The sequence below is a fragment of the Formica exsecta genome, unplaced genomic scaffold (assembly GCF_003651465.1).
Source record: "Formica exsecta isolate Colony F162 unplaced genomic scaffold, ASM365146v1 scaffold116, whole genome shotgun sequence".
NCBI classification, from domain to species: Eukaryota; Metazoa; Arthropoda; class Insecta; order Hymenoptera; family Formicidae; genus Formica; species Formica exsecta.
Window position 1 is genome coordinate 425501 of NW_021848499.1, and position 19854 is coordinate 445354.

At 38.9% G+C, this 19854-nt stretch overlaps 1 protein-coding gene across 1 annotated transcript; it reads right to left on the reverse strand.

Annotated features, from left to right (window-relative positions):
- Positions 1 to 1103: 1103 nt before the first annotated feature.
- Positions 1104 to 11964, reverse strand: LOC115239148 (A disintegrin and metalloproteinase with thrombospondin motifs 7-like). The gene is made up of 18 exons (XM_029813509.1): positions 11870 to 11964; positions 11253 to 11628; positions 8761 to 8926; positions 8194 to 8498; positions 7790 to 7914; positions 7575 to 7721; positions 7191 to 7337; positions 6908 to 7055; positions 6305 to 6400; positions 5526 to 5735; positions 4770 to 5006; positions 3841 to 3964; positions 3632 to 3758; positions 3288 to 3408; positions 2848 to 2991; positions 2636 to 2754; positions 1932 to 2101; positions 1104 to 1815 (listed from the first exon to the last, which is right to left on the reverse strand). Exons 1-18 carry the CDS (start codon positions 11962 to 11964, stop codon positions 1220 to 1222), a joined length of 3453 nt encoding a protein of 1150 aa, XP_029669369.1. The 3' UTR covers positions 1104 to 1219.
- Positions 11965 to 19854: the final 7890 nt, after the last annotated feature.

Genomic DNA, 19854 nt, shown 5'->3' on the forward strand with positions numbered 1-19854 from the left:
AATGAATGATCGAGGAAAAAAGTGAGGGCGTTTCTTTGGATTATAAAAGAGAGAAGAATTTATAATCGTACGAGCCATCCATATGTGTGAATATATCGATTACTCTCGTGCGAAACGTTTGCTTCTTCGAAACGGCGTCCTCGGCATAAGCAAACAGAGAACGCGCGTTTATAAGACGAATTTGTGTCGATTCAAACGACGGTTATGTGATCCATCAAAAAGACTTTTCCGAGTCATTGAATAGAATCACGGCATCAGCGTGTTGCTTTTCAGAGCGAGACGTGCGCATGTGGAGATTGCCGATACTCGAAGCGATAAAAACAATCGTTACGTTATACGACCGAATTATGCTTACGGCGCGAGCTTTTATATAGGCGTATCGGATTTTAACGATCACAATCTCAGCCCACGCTGAATGACGATTGTAAAGAGTCGTAAGATGAATCGTTCGATTAAATCAGCAATGTTGTTTAAGTCCGGCTAACACGACCGTAATTGACGGTAAAGCGGCGATAGATCTGCTAGAATCCGAAGATAATCTCTCAATATGCGGCTGTATACGCGGCGAGAATGACGGACGACATAAATTACACCTGAACGACGCGAGGAGGATACCTTCCCGCGACCTACTAACCCGACTTGCCATTGAATATTGATCTTTCAGATTCATCGTTTGTATTTATTGCGGAAACGATACTTTGTAATGATTCAAGATTGCAAACATTTTCCCTTCTTAATGGCCCGTATCCTGGTAATATTATTGGGAAATGTCTGGCGCACGACATTTTCTTGTATTAATAAAGATTAAATGGCAAAAAATGCGCAAAACATTAATCTTGAGTTTATACTTGTTTCATCTTGTAACATAATAATCTGTCTGTTTGTTAGTCTAACCGATCACATGTCGCTTATCGTTAACAATATCTTATGTTTTGCTCTTTTCGTATTATATATACGTGTATTTATATACGTATAGTTATATACGTATATTTTTTATTTGATTTGACGGCCTTCATACAATCATGCTAATCGATCATATCGTGATGACGATATGAATCAGCAAAGAGTAAGTTTTATAATAGAATATATACCAAGATGTTCAAAGTCCTAATGTCATCTCTTTAATACATACGTGTTTGTATATTTCTGAAACTTATACATCTACGACAACTATACATATACGAACGTAATACTACGTGAACGTTTAATTTTTTATTATTTAACGCCTCTTTTCCGACGCGGTATCCGCTGATAGATTGAGATCTTTAGTCTCTGTAGTAGAAACGGCGCGCGGTTTCATTGTCAGATTATGATAGTTTAACTGTTCGATAAGTTTGACCGCCTGTGAGCCCTTGTAAACCTTCTGCTGGCTCGTGTCAATGCCAACGCCGACAAGATCGCCGGCTTCCTGAAACGCCTTGTCTGACAGATTAGACTGAAGGGACTCGTCCATGTACGGCGCCTGCAGCAATACAACCTTCTCGATAGGTATCGAATCCTTGATGATGGATCCCGGCTTCGGTGTGGTGAATTTCTCCTCCGTCTCGCAGGTGCGCTTACGCTTGTCCTCGTTTGTCATCGCCCAGTCGTAAAGGACCTGTCGGAAGTCCCGAGCGGCGCTCGTCCCTTCGAGCTTGTCATTGTCGTGCAACTTGTCACGGCTCTTCTCCAAGTAATGGGCCAGACCAAGATCGACGAATCTGTCAATTATTCTCCGCTGATCGTCCGGTGATAAGTTTGCTTCCTCCTTTATAGTTACGAGCTCATTGGATTGTCGAGTTTTCTTGGGGCACATCGTTCTGCAGGGTCTTGTACCTGGTACATTGTATATATATTCAAAATCCAATATTCGAGAATTTTGAATTTCTATTGCGAATCTTATCGTATTTGTCCCAAATATATCGCGAACGCGAAAAGTCACATTTGTATACCTATGCACTCTTCTTTCTGTCTCGGCACGCGACCTTTGCACGCGTCTAAATTTGCTTGCATATCATCCTCCCCAGGTCGAGCACCAGGTCTTACGCATTGAACCTTGCGACGTCTTATACCCTTCTTCCCATCACAGGCGTTACATTTACTCCATTGACTCACTCGCCATCTATATAATCGATCGGTGATAAGATAAGAATTTATTTGTTTTACATTAGATTCGTCGAGCGAACGCTAATGTATGCGCAAAACGCTAAATCGATGTTTATACGATACTGCATTAATATTTTATTTATTGGCAAACGTATGCGGGTATAGGTGTGCAGCACTACATCATCGCGTTAAAAAAGAAATTAGAATCAATTGAACGGAAGCCAATAAAGCCGAGAAATTTTTATCGCAATGTGGTCGCTATTTGAGGCGTTGAGTAAAAATCAATATATGTAGATATTATATATATATATATTTGTATGTTTTGTGTGTGTGTGTGTAAAATCTAAAATATATTTTTATGAATATATTTTTGTGTAAAATATGTCTTATTGTCTTATTAACTTAAATGTTGCTGCTCCACTTAGCGAATTATTTTACCAAATTAAATGTTGATAAAGCCCCTACACTTTGATCGATACTTTGAGGTAAAACCATAAACATATTCTATGTCTATGCGTAAAACTTATGATGTCTGGAATTTGTGACTTACTTTGCGGGACAAGGGGTTTGATTGCAAATGCGACTTTTCGTTTCCGGACGTGGTATTCTGTCACAGAAATTGGGCGTTACTCGCCCGCCTTGCTCTTCAATGCAGGACGCTTCGGATATCTATGTAAATCGATAACACGTACGTCACATAAAAGCGGTCGCATTCGCGGTCGTATCAAGCGCGCGCGCATTTAATGTTGTCACGTTAATTACCATCGTACCACCGTCGCATTTAGCACTGCACTCTGACCACTCGACAAAGTCCCACATATATTTGGGCGTGTACGATACACTCTTCGATCTCACATAATATTTGTAATCTATTCCGGGATTGTTTTGAGGATTGAAGAACGCGTACTAAAAGATTTGCAGCCGTTGGATAAATATAAATGTATAAACATTCATATGTATTACTTGAGAATTAAATACATATTTCATCATTAATCTACATATCAATTAAGAGAAATAAAAAAATAAAATATATAATGTTTATGGAGAGCCTTTATGTAGTAGCCAGAAAATATTTTATGATTAGATTTTATAATAATGGCATTTGATTTTGACACAATTAGACGTATAATATATTCGGGCAAAATCGATAATTACACCGTGAATCATATTGAGATATTTGTTGAAAAATAAACATAGCATACTTGTATCTCAATATCTTCGGATATCGGACCTTTCATTTCCACTACTTCCTTGTCCGGTTCCGGATGCGTATAGATAATTATCGTTCCAGCACACTCGTAATCTCCGCTTTTAAACTCGCGACTACGTGAACGACGACGTCATAAAATACAATAAACACATACATGAAAAACACACTACGTGTTTACCATTACTGTAAACTGTTTATCTATGTGTAGCGATTTCCCGGACGTTTGTGTGTGTATGTATATGTATGTGTTATAAACACTATAAATTAAATAGAGAACAGAAAAAGAAAAGAATAAAAGGAACGACTCTCTCGTGCGAAAAGTTTGCGAAAGCTCACTTGTCTCCATTGATGCAATATGTTTTATCCTTTTCGAGTCTCACAGCCAGTATATTCACGCTAGGTTTTCTCTCGGAAACCTCTATATTGCTAGCTCCCTTCGGTATTGTTACGATCTTCGTATACGCTACAAAGAGAGACGTACGATGTATCGCAAAAAAGAAAGTGACTCCCATATGGCAAATTGCGAGCACAATCTAAAAATTTACCGCTTTGCAACACTGTTTCAATGAATTCACCCTTGACCGGACTACACTTCGTTCCATCACCTTTACAGATGCCGCATTTATCCTCAATCGCGTCCGAGTCTATCATCCAATCACATCCGACTTTCTACAGTACGAAAACTTTGTGTTACAAATATTTTATATGACAAGAAAATGTCATATCATGCAATTTGATATGATAAAAATTGTAAAAATGATCTATACTCTTTAAAGAGATATGTATTTGTAAAGAGTATTTTTCTTTTTATAAAAAATAATATTTGATTTATAAATTTTACTTGTAATATTACCTGCTTCTTTAATATCAAGTCTGATTATTTGAGTCTACTTTGATATATTACACATAGTTCTAGCAAATTTATATCGTTAATTAATGGTAGATTACACTAGCCATGAACAAAACAATTACAAACGCGCGTGTAATAAATACCAAGAGGCTTACCACTAAATTTAATTATGCTGGAACAACGCAAAGGTTGTCAGGGAAGTATTTAACTCACGTGCTATTCTCCCGCGAGTATATTGTTAATTTGATTATGTGTACATGTATATGCTTTGTGTTGTAAACATGTATATTCAAAAATAATTTCCCGTAACTAAGAATTTCGAATTTGTAGAGATATGTTTAAAAAATCGAGAAGAGTTAAAGACACAGAAAAAATCATGAATATTTACGAAATTATCATAAGAGCTTGAAAAGACATTTAAAATTCAATATTTATGAATATATATTAATGTAGATATTAGAATATCAGATATTAGAAAAATTCTCTGTAAAAATTAGAAGAAAAATTGAGAGAATTCAACGTTTTTAACTGAAGAATTTTATCGGATCAGCTCGACAATTTCAGCGCGAAGAGCATAGATTTCTCGGCCAAACGACTTTGCTCCGAAAAGTTACGATTTCACACCCTGCACGTTCCGGAGATGCACATATAATTGGTCCCAGCTTTGCAGGGTGTCGAATCGTTCGCCGTCGGCGAGATCTTCACGTATGTGTTCTTCTCATTGATGCAGTAGAGCGCGCAGGATTCTAATTTCGCTTCCATGTACGGTTTCCATTGATGGAGCCCGTCCGTCAGTATCTCTTCGTTGTCGTGTTCCGAGCATTGTACCGCGCGGTACGGCGGTTTCGTCGGGTCGCAGGGCTGTGTGTAATTTAGTGCACAGAAATGTTACGGCGAATATGTGACGGAATTCCATGTGGAACAGCATACGGGAAAATTGCGACAGCGTAGAGAATCGTCGCGCGTGTATAAAAAGAATTAAAACATTTTGGCAAGCTCCGTTGCGAGGAAGCTCACGATAATGATAGTCTTCCTTTCCTTTTCTCTCTTTCTCTTTCTCTCTCAAACTGAATTTGTGACAGCACGTTGTATTGTTCACATTACCGTTCGTATATCTCACTGTTAGGAAACATAAAAATCCCATACGCGCGTGACGACGCAATGCTGTCAGCCACCTCAGCGCGATAATCAGAATAAAACAGAGACACACCGGCATCGCGAGCGTGTGTAGCATGGAATTTGTAATTCGGCCGGCGAAGTGTCGGCCGGAATAATCACGCGGACAACGTGGAGTATCGCGGTGAGGCGAAACCCGACTATTGAAGTACCGCGCGCGAGATAATGGCTCACGAGGAGCAACGAAAGACGGATGCAATTTACCGTGGTGTTGCAAGTGAAAAGCCTCTTTCTCTCGCCGATGCAGTATCTACCGCTGTTCGCCGGTACCGGCCGGTCGCATTCCCTCTCGGAATATTTGAGACCACCGCCGCAAGTTCTGCTGCAAGGGCCCATGGGACCCCAATCGCCCCATCCACCGTGAACCGCGGCCGGTCGAGTGCCCATGTCCACGCATTTCTTATGTATGCACCACTGGATTTCGAGCGCAAGCGCGCGCGCACGCACACACAGGACACTCTTTATATTACCTTTGTCCCGCGGGTTAGAAGAATGCAATATGTCTCGCGGGCTACTCTCCGCCTCGCGCGAATACCAATTTCCAGCGCGGTGAGTCGCGCGAAGTTTCCTGACACTTCAATTTATTTCCCCGGCGCGATTAAATCTACGTCCGCCGCTCTCGCGAGCGCGCCGAAGGCGACGAAATCTACATCCGCGAGGAGCGACGCGCGCGCGAGAAAGGGGAGCGCGCTGTTTAATAAATCTCTCTCGCTGTAGGGAGAGGGACGGAGAAACGTCCTTTTATTCCGCTACGTTTCCAACGGCGTTCCGGGACGCGGATCGCGCCTCGCAAATGGCTTTCGACGCGATCGCCATTTATGTTCGCGTTCGTTTAATAATTGATGTCACCTCGCAGCGACGTATTATTTATGTCGCCGGCAATATCTGCGGATGCATAAACAACGACGCTAAGCGACTGCTAAATAATCCGCGCTGGGAATATATTTCGCCGGGAAAACAGGTTCTACGTAAGCTGCGCGCACCTTGTTCTCACCGCATTTCGTACCATCAGCCTTTGGCGTCCCTAAGGAATAACAGCTCGTGTTGGTCAAGCACCACAGAGTCTCGCAGCCAGTCGTCTGAAATATACATATGGTAGCAAAGAGCCCTGGCTAATGAGATTAATCTTAAAGGAGTAGAATGTGAGACGGAGCAACTTGAGCGCAATCTTTGACAATACTATATTGTGTAAACGTTACAATACCGAAATTTAACTAATATCAATAGAGATAAATGTGCGCTAAAACATAACTTTGTCTAATTTACTCAAACAACTAATATTTCAGCGGTGTGACCAAATGCAAAAGATAATTAAATTTAATTAATACAGCAATTAATTAAATTTAATAAAAGTAATTAAATTATCTGTATAAATAATAAGTGATTAATAAAAGCCGTTTTTTTTTTTAAATTTTTGGCAAGCAAGTCATAGATGAAACACGGAATGTAAGTAACTGATGTACAGTAAAATAATCGACTTTAATAAAGAGAAACTTGAATCTCACTAAATAGTAATTTGCAATTTGCGTTAATTGAATTGAAAACGCTAAAATACGAACGTCGTATAAAATCTGTTAAAATTTTACATGAGATTGCGGGCACACTTTTGAGCCACGAAATAGCATGTCACATTGGAAGTCAGCGTTGTACATCGCACCCGGCAACATGTTCGGATATTTTAGTTTTTCCGGAGGATTTCTTGGATTGTCAAGCAAACATTCGCCCAATCCGCTCCTTATTCATAGAAAAATGTCACGATTATTATATTGGCAATTTTTATATATATGTAATAGCTGTTTTTATAAATTTTAGAATTTTTGATATTGTATAATTAAAAACAGACATTATTTATATACGAATTCAATTTACTCGAGAAAAGCTGTTATAAATTTCCTACTGCAAGTCGACCATCTAATGGTATATAGGAAGACAATAGGAGACATAATAAAGTAGCTTTCATCTGTGTCCATTGATGGGCATCCGCTAGTCTCCGGCTCATCGTGAGAACAACCCATTCTATAAATTTAGATACTTTATAAGACATCGTTTTTATAGCGTTTTTATAGCTAGGATATTAGATTAGAAGTTTTCGTGTTAAAAGAAATGAAAATGTTTAAACTTTGCATTTTCATTTGTATTTTACTGGAAATTTTCACCGTACTTTTTCAAGATTTTTTAAAAATTCCGCACTTATATCATTTTTAAAGATACTTTATACACACATAATTGTGATTGAAATGATGGATACAGTACACGTGACCAACTTCGTGAGCAACCACGATGCCAAGCAAAAGTCCACTGTCTTCATTGATGCAAGCAGCCTTTGCTGGGTCGCAGGCCGCAGCTACATGAGCGAGACCCATCAAATCGCAATTAGTTCCCTCCGAGCAAATGTCGTATCTAAGAATACACGCGAGTTGCAATGCGATGCGCGTACGACGATTAAATCGATGCCTAGGAAAAATTACCTCGTAACCAATACTGCAATATCAAAATGATTGGGATGCATATCATCCTTCGGATTCATTTTCTCCGCCCATTTCGCGAAACTTTCCAACGTTTCCTCGGCAGCTGGACTAATGAGCAAATCTATCTACGAGCACGCAGCATCGAGTGTCGATAAATCGGATATCACATATAAACAAATAGTGCTTTTAATTCGATTAAAATGAGTAATATACAATTTTTACTTTTGTCTTAAAGAAATTGAATAGAATACTAAATTTGATGCCCATACGTGAATTGATGCTAGCTCAAGTAATTTTTCACAAGTAAATAAGACGATAATATTTATATTTATATTATCGATAATATTTACTTGCTCAATATTCTCTCTCTCTTTAAATTTTTATCTTATATTGTCGCACGTTACCTCCTCTTTCTCTTTCTCCAAGTATATCATGCGTACTAAGACGACGTCTATTTGATTTCCCACGGAACTGTCATGATAAAAATCGGACACCATATTCATGATTGTCAAGAGATATTGCTCATAATCAGTATTATTATGAAAATCAAGAAATCTCCGATCGGCGATTAATCCAATTTCTATGTAACGGTGTATACTGTGTGTGCCCGAGGATATTGTTGTGTCGCGTTTCGCACCGAGAGAATTATTTTCCATTAACTGCATCTGCCTTTTAGCCAACTGTTCCGCCCACGCCGACTCCCAGTTGTCTATTAAAGCGAGAATGAGCTTTCATAAACTACACGCCATTATTTGTCGCTCGTTCGTAACTATGCGAAATCCTCTCGCGTTACACTACATAATAAATGTCTATGCGACATGGTCTCGGGGAATTGTATATTATCTCAAGTTGAAGTAAAATGTTAAAGTAATAAATGGGATAATGCTTAATAATGCCTAGCCGAAAAATTACTTTTAAGAATAACGAAAAATAAAAATAAGGATAAAGATAATGTCTGCAAAATCACTAACCGCTAGTTCCACAATGTCTTTTCGATACAACATTGGTTTGCTCTTTTCTCTCGTGTGGTGCATCCCGTTTGTAAGCTACATGAATGTGCTGACCGTCCGCGTCGGGTTCCGCCTGATACACTGGCTCGATGAAGTACCGACCGTGATTAGTTTGCACGTAACCAGCCTGCGCGCGAGAGGTGTGTCATGTTGCCGATAATAATAGCAATAGAAAATAAAATATCGACATTTACAACACAACATATTAGTTGATTAATATCAAGTTGTTATATTGCAAGATTCTAAATGTTAAAGATATGTTAAGAATTGGCATTTTCATTATTTCATTAGCGTATAAAATTCTATATGTAATATATTGTAAGCCCTATTTCCTTTCCATTATACATTGCACATTAAAAAATTCATAAGTAATTAAATTAATAAAAGATTCTATCTGGTCGGGTTAATTTTTGACATTTCAACACAGATCAAAAGTTATATTAGATCGGAATTTTGAATCCGATGTATAAAAATATCTTCAATATGATATATGTACATAAGGCGTCATTAATGCCTTATGTATGTCTATTAATGCCTATGTACATATATGGAAAATGCATATATGTTCCGATATGTGCATAAATTCGTGTGTTAAAGCATTAATGACGTCTTCTACGTATATTATAATATATCGAAGATGTTATATATATAGAGACTGATAAAACTGAGGTGCCGATATCATCGACATCATGAATGTTATAATGGAAAAGGTCAAACGAGTCGTATTTTGATCATCTATGGATGCGTATGTTTACATTCATCATGTAATTTCATGCAACCGCCTGAAAAATCATAGATAGCAATCGTATTTTCGAAATACGTCGCGACTTTGCATTTAATGGGATCAATTAGGCATTCGATCGTTTCAGCAGCTTGCAGTTTATTTATACGGTAATCATTTACCTTATACTTTGAAAGTAACGAATCATGGCGGAAAACTATTTTTGAGATTATTAAAAATATCGTGATATGTTTATCGCTTCAAATATATGTATATAGAGACAAATATTAAATTTGCTTACAATAATAATTTTGATAAATTCAATTTTTTTCATGTTGTAATTGATCTCATAATTCATAAAAAAAATATAGTTTACAAGACAAAAAGAATCGATAGTACACATAGCTGTCACGTGATTCTTACAAGATTGTTGGTTCTATTTTTACTACTATCCAGGAAAAGCTACATCACATAGTCAAATCGGCCATGCAATCTGGCTGAAGTGCAATGTGCCATAACACTGCGTTGCGCCGATTGTGAGTGTCGACATGTTATGCAGCGCATTTACAAGTCTGACAGTCTTTTATTATGCACTTAGGATATATAGATATATTTATATTGTATATATATAATGTATTTGTATATGAAAGAATTAAGTTACTCTATAATTATTTATTGCACGTATCAATCCATTTATATTTTTATCAATTTTAAATAAAACATACTCACAATGTTCGAGAGGATAAAAATTTGCAAAATTTTTACAACGATATAAATACAGAAAAATGTGCGTCATATGCTCCAATTTCGAAATCTAGACTCACCAAAATAATACCGCGTCCATCTTCATATAAACGTCTGATGCTCTATATGTTTAAAGATATGGCGTGTTACCAAAATAGTTTCTAGCATCGACTATTGAGAGGTTTTGTTATAAATTGAAATTACATCATGAACACTCGAATTCGCAAACTTTCATTCTGTCGTATATTACTGCGATAAACTTCGCAGACATAATAAAAAAATGTAATTTTAAAAATTTCACAATATATATATACATCGAGTTTCGACGGGATTTACAGATTTTTCTGTGCAACCCTTCTGCAATATCTATTCGACTACGATCGCAATTCTCCTCTCGCTTCGTTAACGTTAATCTCCCGAAGGAATCCGTGGAATGCATTACATGCACCAATCACACGCTTGCAGTCACTTCGAAATTCTGTTCTATCTCCAGTAGTACTAATCAAAATTAATTATGATCCGTGCAAACCATGCGCATAAAGATTAAAATGCGACTCGTAATATTATCAGATATTACGTCAATATTTCTTCATTTGGCTAAATTGATTAACTTTCCCCATTAAAAACAAATGATCAATCACGCAGTATATTAATTATTTTATATTTAAGTGTATAAATGATTAATTAATATAAGAGCACTGCATTGCACATGATAGTGGAAAAATATATCAATTGCTGTAGATATTAAATATATATAATATATATAATATAAATATCGCGAACATACTTATAGAAGACAATTAATTGAGGCGCAGCCGTAAATGTCTGAATAAATTTCGAAGGTCCTTTCACAGAACACTTCTGTAGCGTATTCTGCCATGTCAACGCGACAAAGCACAAACGTGCTCGAAATTCTTCTCTCGGTTCGTTAACAACGAGATTCTCGAAGGGGAATTACACGCGAAACGGGGATATATACTATACTAACCACGCCGTCGCACAGAGACAGGGCCGCCCTGGAATTGTCGTGGCCTCGAACAGTGCCGCGATAGTGACACTGCCGATCGGACGCCCTCCTGAATCTCAAGCCCTCATCGAGATTAGTGCTGATTCCGGCTCCCCGTGTCTCTACCACCATGTCGGGCGAGATGAATTCATGGTACGGGCTGAGCTCCACGTGGTGATCGATCCCGTTGAAGGGTAGCACCAGGTGCAATTTATCGATCGCCCCGAGGGATCGCTTGTCCCGCCCGCTGATCTCTCGGCGGTTATAGAAATTTGGCAAGGAATACGTGCTGAAGCTACCATCGTCAGACACTCGTCTCGGTATTAGAAGCTCCGGTCCGTGAATATCTCGAGTGTACCTGAATGATTCGTTCGAAAGAGAAATAGTCACCGACAACGATGTCGCGAATAATATGATAATTTACGAAAATGTTCAATGCTCTAAAATAATGTATAAATATTTCTTTCTGTTTTAAAAATTGTTAGGTAATCATTTTTCAATTTTTCATTATAATTGTCACTCTAAATCCGATGACAGTATCAGTCTCAGGTTTTATTACAACAAAAGTGGTGGCGATTGTGAAATGTCAGTGCACTTACCTACCGTGTACATTTCCAGGTACGTTGGCGTATTTTTCGAGTATACCGCCATCGGCAATCACGATAAAAAGCTTTAGAAATGCCAGAAGTATCATTACGACTGGCTTGCGCTAAATCAATCTCAATACGTGTCTGAAATTGCCGGATATCATAAACAGCGTAGAAGCGAAATTATTTCGAGAGAGAACAAACATATATCCAGTTAAACTGCATATAGGGTACAATGGCCGGAAACGCAAACAATTTATTTATGTACTGATCTAACTAGCGGCATCAATCACACGAAAAGTAATTATACAACTATAAATATATATATTGTAGATGAAATATTCGCAATTATTTCATATTCTGATAGAACATCGCGTGATTGTTATAATGAGGCAATTTGAGAAAAGCGTTTGTGTATGTATTTTACGTGCTAAATGAGATATTAATTTACGGATGATCATTTGATTAAAATCTATGTGAAAAAAATATATAATACAATATCATAATTTGCATTACAAATTTATATTACAAACCAAGCTTATTGAATAATAAATTAAATATAATATTAAAATATAATGGAACATCAAAATTATAATAGCTTTAATTATGTATAATATGATTCTCATCATTTGCAAATGTTTTTGCAATTTATTAATACTATTGCAACTTTGCAATATTTGTATGACGTAAGCACAAAATTCATAGAAATAGATGAGGTTAATAAAAAAATTAAGCTTTTCATAGTGTGCAAATATCGCTCCTTATTTCTCATTCAAGGATCGAGAAAGCGTTTTTTTATTTTCTGGTCTTCAATATCGCATGCTCGTTATGTCATATACATTCAGACCTTATTCAACAAACTTCCTCGTACATGACCGCGTTATCGGAAAACGGAACATAAAGCAACAGACGAATTGAAACCTGAAAATTCGCGCGAACGATTCCGTACGACATTTAGATTTCACAGAAGGGTGAGTCGCATTTAAAGTTAGGAGTGACGTTATATCATGTGCGGATGTTATTATTCGCATTATCGACAACGACGATTTACTCAATTTTACGCTTAGCTTGCAGTAACAGCGTTTTGCATACTTGTTGCACCTGACTCAATGCCAACGATAAGAAGAAAAAAATAAAGCATTGCCGATATCAAAGAAGGATTTATTTAAAAAGTATCAAAATTGAAAGTATAGATGAGTTGATGATCAATGATGTAGAAATATCGGAAAAATAGATAAATAAATTTCAGTATCATTTATATTATTTTAGTTACACTTTTAATATCAATATTTTTTCATAAATAAGTTTGGAGTTAAATTATTCAAAATCATATGTTTAGACTATTAGTACAAATAAATATTACTTTAAAAAAATTATTTTCTATATAATGGGGCAAGAATATATTTAAAGAATTATTATAAAGACTGTAAGTTATTTCTCAACCCGCCCACCCGATCCAACGAATACATGTGTGCAAGTCTGTGTCTGTCCAATCGGACCAAATATGGACCGAATCGGCCTCCGGGACGGGTCTTATAGTTTAATCTTAGTTTATTTTTTGGTCACGTCAAACGCGTGAGTAAGAATAATCGATGCTTTGTTATATTAGATACGTTTAAATGGAACATAGACTGAGACTTTTATGGAACAATGACCTTAGTCCACGTTTCAGTTGAACGTACTATATACGTTAAAGCTCGAAAACAGTAAATCAAAACGGCTTTTACAGCCGCCGCTTTTCTACCTGTGCAAGAATCGGCAAGAATGGTGCATAGATAATCGATGACTTTGCATATAAAACATAATATCATAAATTTCCGGGCTAAAGAAAGAGTAAGTTCAATGAATAAATTAAACAACGCGGAGCCGACCAGCTAGAATCAGCGGCGCCATCGATCAACGATCGCAACAGCTTCCCAGTGAAGACAATGAATAAATTACGGAATGATATCCCAACAATCAGCATCTATTAACGTGGACACTAAAAATTCGTCGGATCAACCAGTCCGTTGTATACAGCAACCGTTTGCAAAATAAACGCGATATAGCAGTTTTGTTTTTGCATTCCAAAATACAACGCAATATCAAATTTTTTATGTTATTTCTAATCGTTATAATTTTTCCTTCTTTTATCTTCTATTTTTTGTTATTATCGATTATGTACGTGGATATTTTATTGTCATTGCGTAATTCACATAATAAGAGTCATGTATCAAGTGTCGGAATATAAATATATAGTATATTTCTCTCTCCTTTTTCTATACCCCTTCGTCGTCATTTCGCTATGTCAATCCTGCAGATATACTCGTTCACAGATGAAAGGTGCGGATGGAAAGTTGCGGGTGGTCTTTTCGCGCTCATCATTCCCGCTGTCGATGACAACCGGTCGTTGGCCGGCCGGATAATTAAAGACCTACCTGTGCGAGCGCCGTAAGGGGGAAAGGGGACGTGCTAAATTGCCGGGGCATGATGTCTAGGGATGATGCCATGCGAACGCACCCCGAGGCGACACGACGTCATAGCTGGTGGCGGTGAAACGGAAAACACGCATCGGCGTATCGAGAGCCACGGCTGGTTATTCGTTTTACAAGCGCGTACTACATATCGGCGATATTAAACGATCGACGGCAAACGCGCGCGAAGCGTAAACGGATGAGAGAGAAAGAAAGAAGAAAGTTGCCTCACCGTTATTTACGGTCATCACTCGTGGATTTTGCATAAGCGGCTCGTCGAGCGAGAAAGAGAGAGATTAGGGTGTCCCAAGACGAGAGCTTCCTTCCCCAGAGAGAATCCCGCCTAATTCCTGTTTATATGACATTGGGGCGCGGTCGAGCGCAACATGGAAAGGGAGTTGAGAAAGAGTCGCTATAATTTTCTTATAAGTGATTTAAATGGCATTCGCGTGACAAAGAATCCGTATCTGTTTTTATTTATTCAATTATTGTTTCAAGTTTTTTTTATCGTGATTAATTATACTCTGCATTAATTTCGTAAATTATCGATCACGCTTTTTTCGATGCGTTTATCGCTTATGGATTTTACGAAATTTCGTCAAATTTAAATTAGTATAATCACGTGGACGCTCATATAGCGCTCTATATGTCGCGTATGCCGCTAAATACCGAGGAGTATTTCGTGTGTCATGCATACGAATGAAAACTCGATGCATCTTGCTACATACGCTTTTTCTACGACAGATTTAATCAAATATACATCGGTCGAGAGTTAATTCAATGTTATAGTCGATCGTTCGTCATGCACGAAGGTCTGTAGCACATGCGGAGCTAAGTTTTACCGGAGTAGGCAAAAATGCGACATCCGCCGTAAATGTAGAGTATAGATGGCTTCTGTATTCTCGAAACTTACGAGTGATATCGAGATAATGTCATTTTGTCAGAAATAGTACCTATAAAATGCGAGCAACAAGATCAACTCCTCTTTTCCTATCCTTATGAATAATACGATGAAGTCGCGATATCATCGAACCACCGGGTATAAGCGCCGTAGAAGTCTCAGGCACGGCAACGCGATAGTGCTAATTAATCTGGCGCGGTAGTGACTTCGCAGGACCAGGTAGGATTTATTGCTTATAAGCAAAGTTGAATCACCGCTTTGTTTGCGAATTGTCAATGGATTTCGACATGACGACCACGTATTCATTATTAAAACTACGTCGCCGTCAAAGTTACGTTTGTAGCACGTAGTATGCACTACGCTAATAAAGTCATCGCAATTCTATCGAAACCGCTCAATGTATTGCTGAAAATCCATGACACAATTTCCCGTGAGGATGACAAAGAGCCAGCACAAGTTTGCATCTCGTCGTTATTGTCGAGATCCCGGGCCGTATTAATTAATTATGTGCGAAAGATATGTGACTTCGACAACGACTTTCTTGATAATAAGCAGGTAGCTAGTAGCTATTCACACGTCCTACGAACTCGCGCTCGCGTAGGCCGACCATTCGTAAATTTTAAAATCGATACGACTTTCGGCAGCAATCGGCAGCTGCTGAGAAAGATCAAGCAGTGCACCGATAATGCGATATCTACGCGCATAAATTGATAATTATACCAAGCGTGCATAAAAGATACTTTTTATCGTAGCTCGCTATATTAAACAACTTCAAAGTAGAAGATAAGAATCCTTGAAATCGACTTCGCAATATCCTGCACACACGCTTCTTTTTCTCTTTTTATATAAGGTACGTATACACAAGAAATTGCGTCAATTACTTAAGAGATATCATTTCGCCACTCGTGTTCAAATACATAATGATATAAGATATAATTAATTATTAATAATGCATATTTTTGATCCATTTATCCATATTAAAATGTATATTAACTGAACACATTTTCTTCAACAGTTCCCGCTTTATAAATTACTAGTTTGCTTAATCGTATTCACTGAATACGCTCGTAAAGGAACTATCTCTTTGAAGCAAACGCACAGTATGTTGCGCATTTTGGCGTTCTTTAACAGGAGATTGCTCTTTGGCAAGGTTTTCGTATAATCCCGCCGACATCACCGGTCTTTCTTCGATGCTGCACACGTGCGATCCCACCTCGCTTCCCATTTCGGCATTACACGTCGGAGCTCCTTTGCGCGTGGGATGCCGATGGGCTCGATTTCGGTCGAGCGAACTCAATGAGGAGAGATACAATCCATCGGAGAGTGCCGGAGTATCTCGGGACCGCTTGCGAAATCGGAACGGATACCTCAGCGAGAACGAGACCAGAACGAGACGAGACGAGAGTACGAAGGGGGACGGTGGATCGAAAGGATTAAGAATGAACGTAACGATAAATTTATCACTGTCTGAGGAAGAAAGGAATAGCCGACGCTGCATACATATTAGAGTATCGGATCGAGAATGGAAACGCCTGTCAAGTAAGATAGACGCGATTTTGCGATATCATGCTTCGTGTCTTTTCTCTCTCTCTCTCTTTCTTTCTTCCTTCATCTCTCTGCCTCAATCTCGATCCGTCGATTAAGAGATAATGTCATTTTGTCAGAAATAGTACCTATAAAATGCGAGCAACAAGATCAACTCCTCTTTTCCTATCCTTATGAATAATACGATGAAGTCGCGATATCATCGAACCACCGGGTATAAGCGCCGTAGAAGTCTCAGGCACGGCAACGCGATAGTGCTAATTAATCTGGCGCGGTAGTGACTTCGCAGGACCAGGTAGGATTTATTGCTTATAAGCAAAGTTGAATCACCGCTTTGTTTGCGAATTGTCAATGGATTTCGACATGACGACCACGTATTCATTATTAAAACTACGTCGCCGTCAAAGTTACGTTTGTAGCACGTAGTATGCACTACGCTAATAAAGTCATCGCAATTCTATCGAAACCGCTCAATGTATTGCTGAAAATCCATGACACAATTTCCCGTGAGGATGACAAAGAGCCAGCACAAGTTTGCATCTCGTCGTTATTGTCGAGATCCCGGGCCGTATTAATTAATTATGTGCGAAAGATATGTGACTTCGACAACGACTTTCTTGATAATAAGCAGGTAGCTAGTAGCTATTCACACGTCCTACGAACTCGCGCTCGCGTAGGCCGACCATTCGTAAATTTTAAAATCGATACGACTTTCGGCAGCAATCGGCAGCTGCTGAGAAAGATCAAGCAGTGCACCGATAATGCGATATCTACGCGCATAAATTGATAATTATACCAAGCGTGCATAAAAGATACTTTTTATCGTAGCTCGCTATATTAAACAACTTCAAAGTAGAAGATAAGAATCCTTGAAATCGACTTCGCAATATCCTGCACACACGCTTCTTTTTCTCTTTTTATATAAGGTACGTATACACAAGAAATTGCGTCAATTACTTAAGAGATATCATTTCGCCACTCGTGTTCAAATACATAATGATATAAGATATAATTAATTATTAATAATGCATATTTTTGATCCATTTATCCATATTAAAATGTATATTAACTGAACACATTTTCTTCAACAGTTCCCGCTTTATAAATTACTAGTTTGCTTAATCGTATTCACTGAATACGCTCGTAAAGGAACTATCTCTTTGAAGCAAACGCACAGTATGTTGCGCATTTTGGCGTTCTTTAACAGGAGATTGCTCTTTGGCAAGGTTTTCGTATAATCCCGCCGACATCACCGGTCTTTCTTCGATGCTGCACACGTGCGATCCCACCTCGCTTCCCATTTCGGCATTACACGTCGGAGCTCCTTTGCGCGTGGGATGCCGATGGGCTCGATTTCGGTCGAGCGAACTCAATGAGGAGAGATACAATCCATCGGAGAGTGCCGGAGTATCTCGGGACCGCTTGCGAAATCGGAACGGATACCTCAGCGAGAACGAGACCAGAACGAGACGAGACGAGAGTACGAAGGGGGACGGTGGATCGAAAGGATTAAGAATGAACGTAACGATAAATTTATCACTGTCTGAGGAAGAAAGGAATAGCCGACGCTGCATACATATTAGAGTATCGGATCGAGAATGGAAACGCCTGTCAAGTAAGATAGACGCGATTTTGCGATATCATGCTTCGTGTCTTTTCTCTCTCTCTCTCTTTCTTTCTTCCTTCATCTCTCTGCCTCAATCTCGATCCGTCGATTAAATATACAGGATGTAAGAACAAAATTGAATATGGGAAGAAATAATTTCGTGAAAGATGTAGATAAACAGTAACATGAAAAAGAGATAAAAACACAAAAAGTAGGTATCTTTTACAGACGTTTGAACATTTTTTTTTTATAGACATCAGTTATCCATATTACATATTTCTTATCTTTCTACTCCGTTAATTCCCGTGTTATATCGATTTTTACTGGAGAGAAAAAAATATTAATCCGGGCATTTTTCTTCCGAAAACTGCAGCAAAGTTGGATTTGCGAGCCGATGGTGAAATTAATTTCACTGAGATCTCTATCTTTCACAACCGCGTGCTTCGGCTGCTGCACTTTTTCCTTTATCGTCGGCGTCTGGAAAAAGTATTACCGGCAGTATCGGCTTAATGGTTCCGTCGAGAGGATAAAACGGTATATCGTGCAATTAATCCGAAAGGATCGGCGGAGCGTGTCATAAGAGCTCGTAAACCCAGGAAGCATTTTCTCGCGTGTCTTCTGACGTAAGAACGAAGCACTAATAAAAAAAAGATATGAAAGGGAATCGCGCTATTAGACGACTATTCAAAGTGATTGATCTTGACGGACGCCGAAATCAAAGCGCGAGTTTTCTATTTGAATAATACGATGAAAAAATACTCATGAATGATGCAGAATATATAAGCCATTCATAAAATCTATTATAATTCCATTTCTCCTCGCTCGCTGAAGAGATCAGCATATTTTCATCCATTTCGCACAGTCCATTCCGTGACTAGTCGGAGGATTATGGATTCGAGAACAAGAACGTACCACTTCATAGGCTCTCGTAAAATCGGGAAGAATCCTCTCGGAGGCGCGCGCGAGAAGAAGTCGCGAAACGGAGAGAAGAAGTCGCTAGAACGAGCGAGAGAAGTAGAGGGAGATGGCAAGGCGGACGGAAGGCGACCGAAGGAGAGAGGCGTACAGAAAACGGGTCCACGGCTGGGTGGAGGAACTAGTCTCACCTAGTAGATCGCCCTGTCGCGGTGTGTGCTTTCGCGGGCGGCCGACAGACGCGAACGAGAGTAGGAGGAGGGAACGTGAGTTCCCTTCTACGCAACGCGAGAGAGAGGAGGCGGAAAAAAAAAGAGAGGCGAGAGAGCACGCACACGTACACACGAGGATACACGCGGTCCACGAATGTATGCGTGTTCGCGTATATGCACATGATCGTTGCACATATGTGTGCGCACCAGGAGGAAACGCACGTACGTGCAGAAGAAGTCGAGAAAGAGAAAAAGAGGGAGAGAACAACGGGGGAAAGACAGAGATGAAGTGAGAAAGAGAGAAGCGAGGGAGGCAGAGAGACGGACCGTGTGTATGTACCACCAGAAGAGTGTACCAGGCTACT

What these genes read in the sequence shown, in the direction of transcription:
- LOC115239148 (XM_029813509.1), bottom strand. Translation starts at nt 11,964, where the DNA reads ATGATACTTCTGGCATTTCTAAAGCTTTTTATCGTGATTGCCGATGGC. An exon ending in ATTGCAGTATTGGTTACGAG is followed by an intron (nt 7,722 to 7,789) that starts GTAATTTTTCCT and finishes GTGTATTCTTAG; the next exon opens with ATACGACATTTGCTCGGAGG. An exon ending in TTTTCACTTGCAACACCACG is followed by an intron (nt 5,007 to 5,525) that starts GTAAATTGCATC and finishes AATTACACACAG; the next exon opens with CCCTGCGACCCGACGAAACC.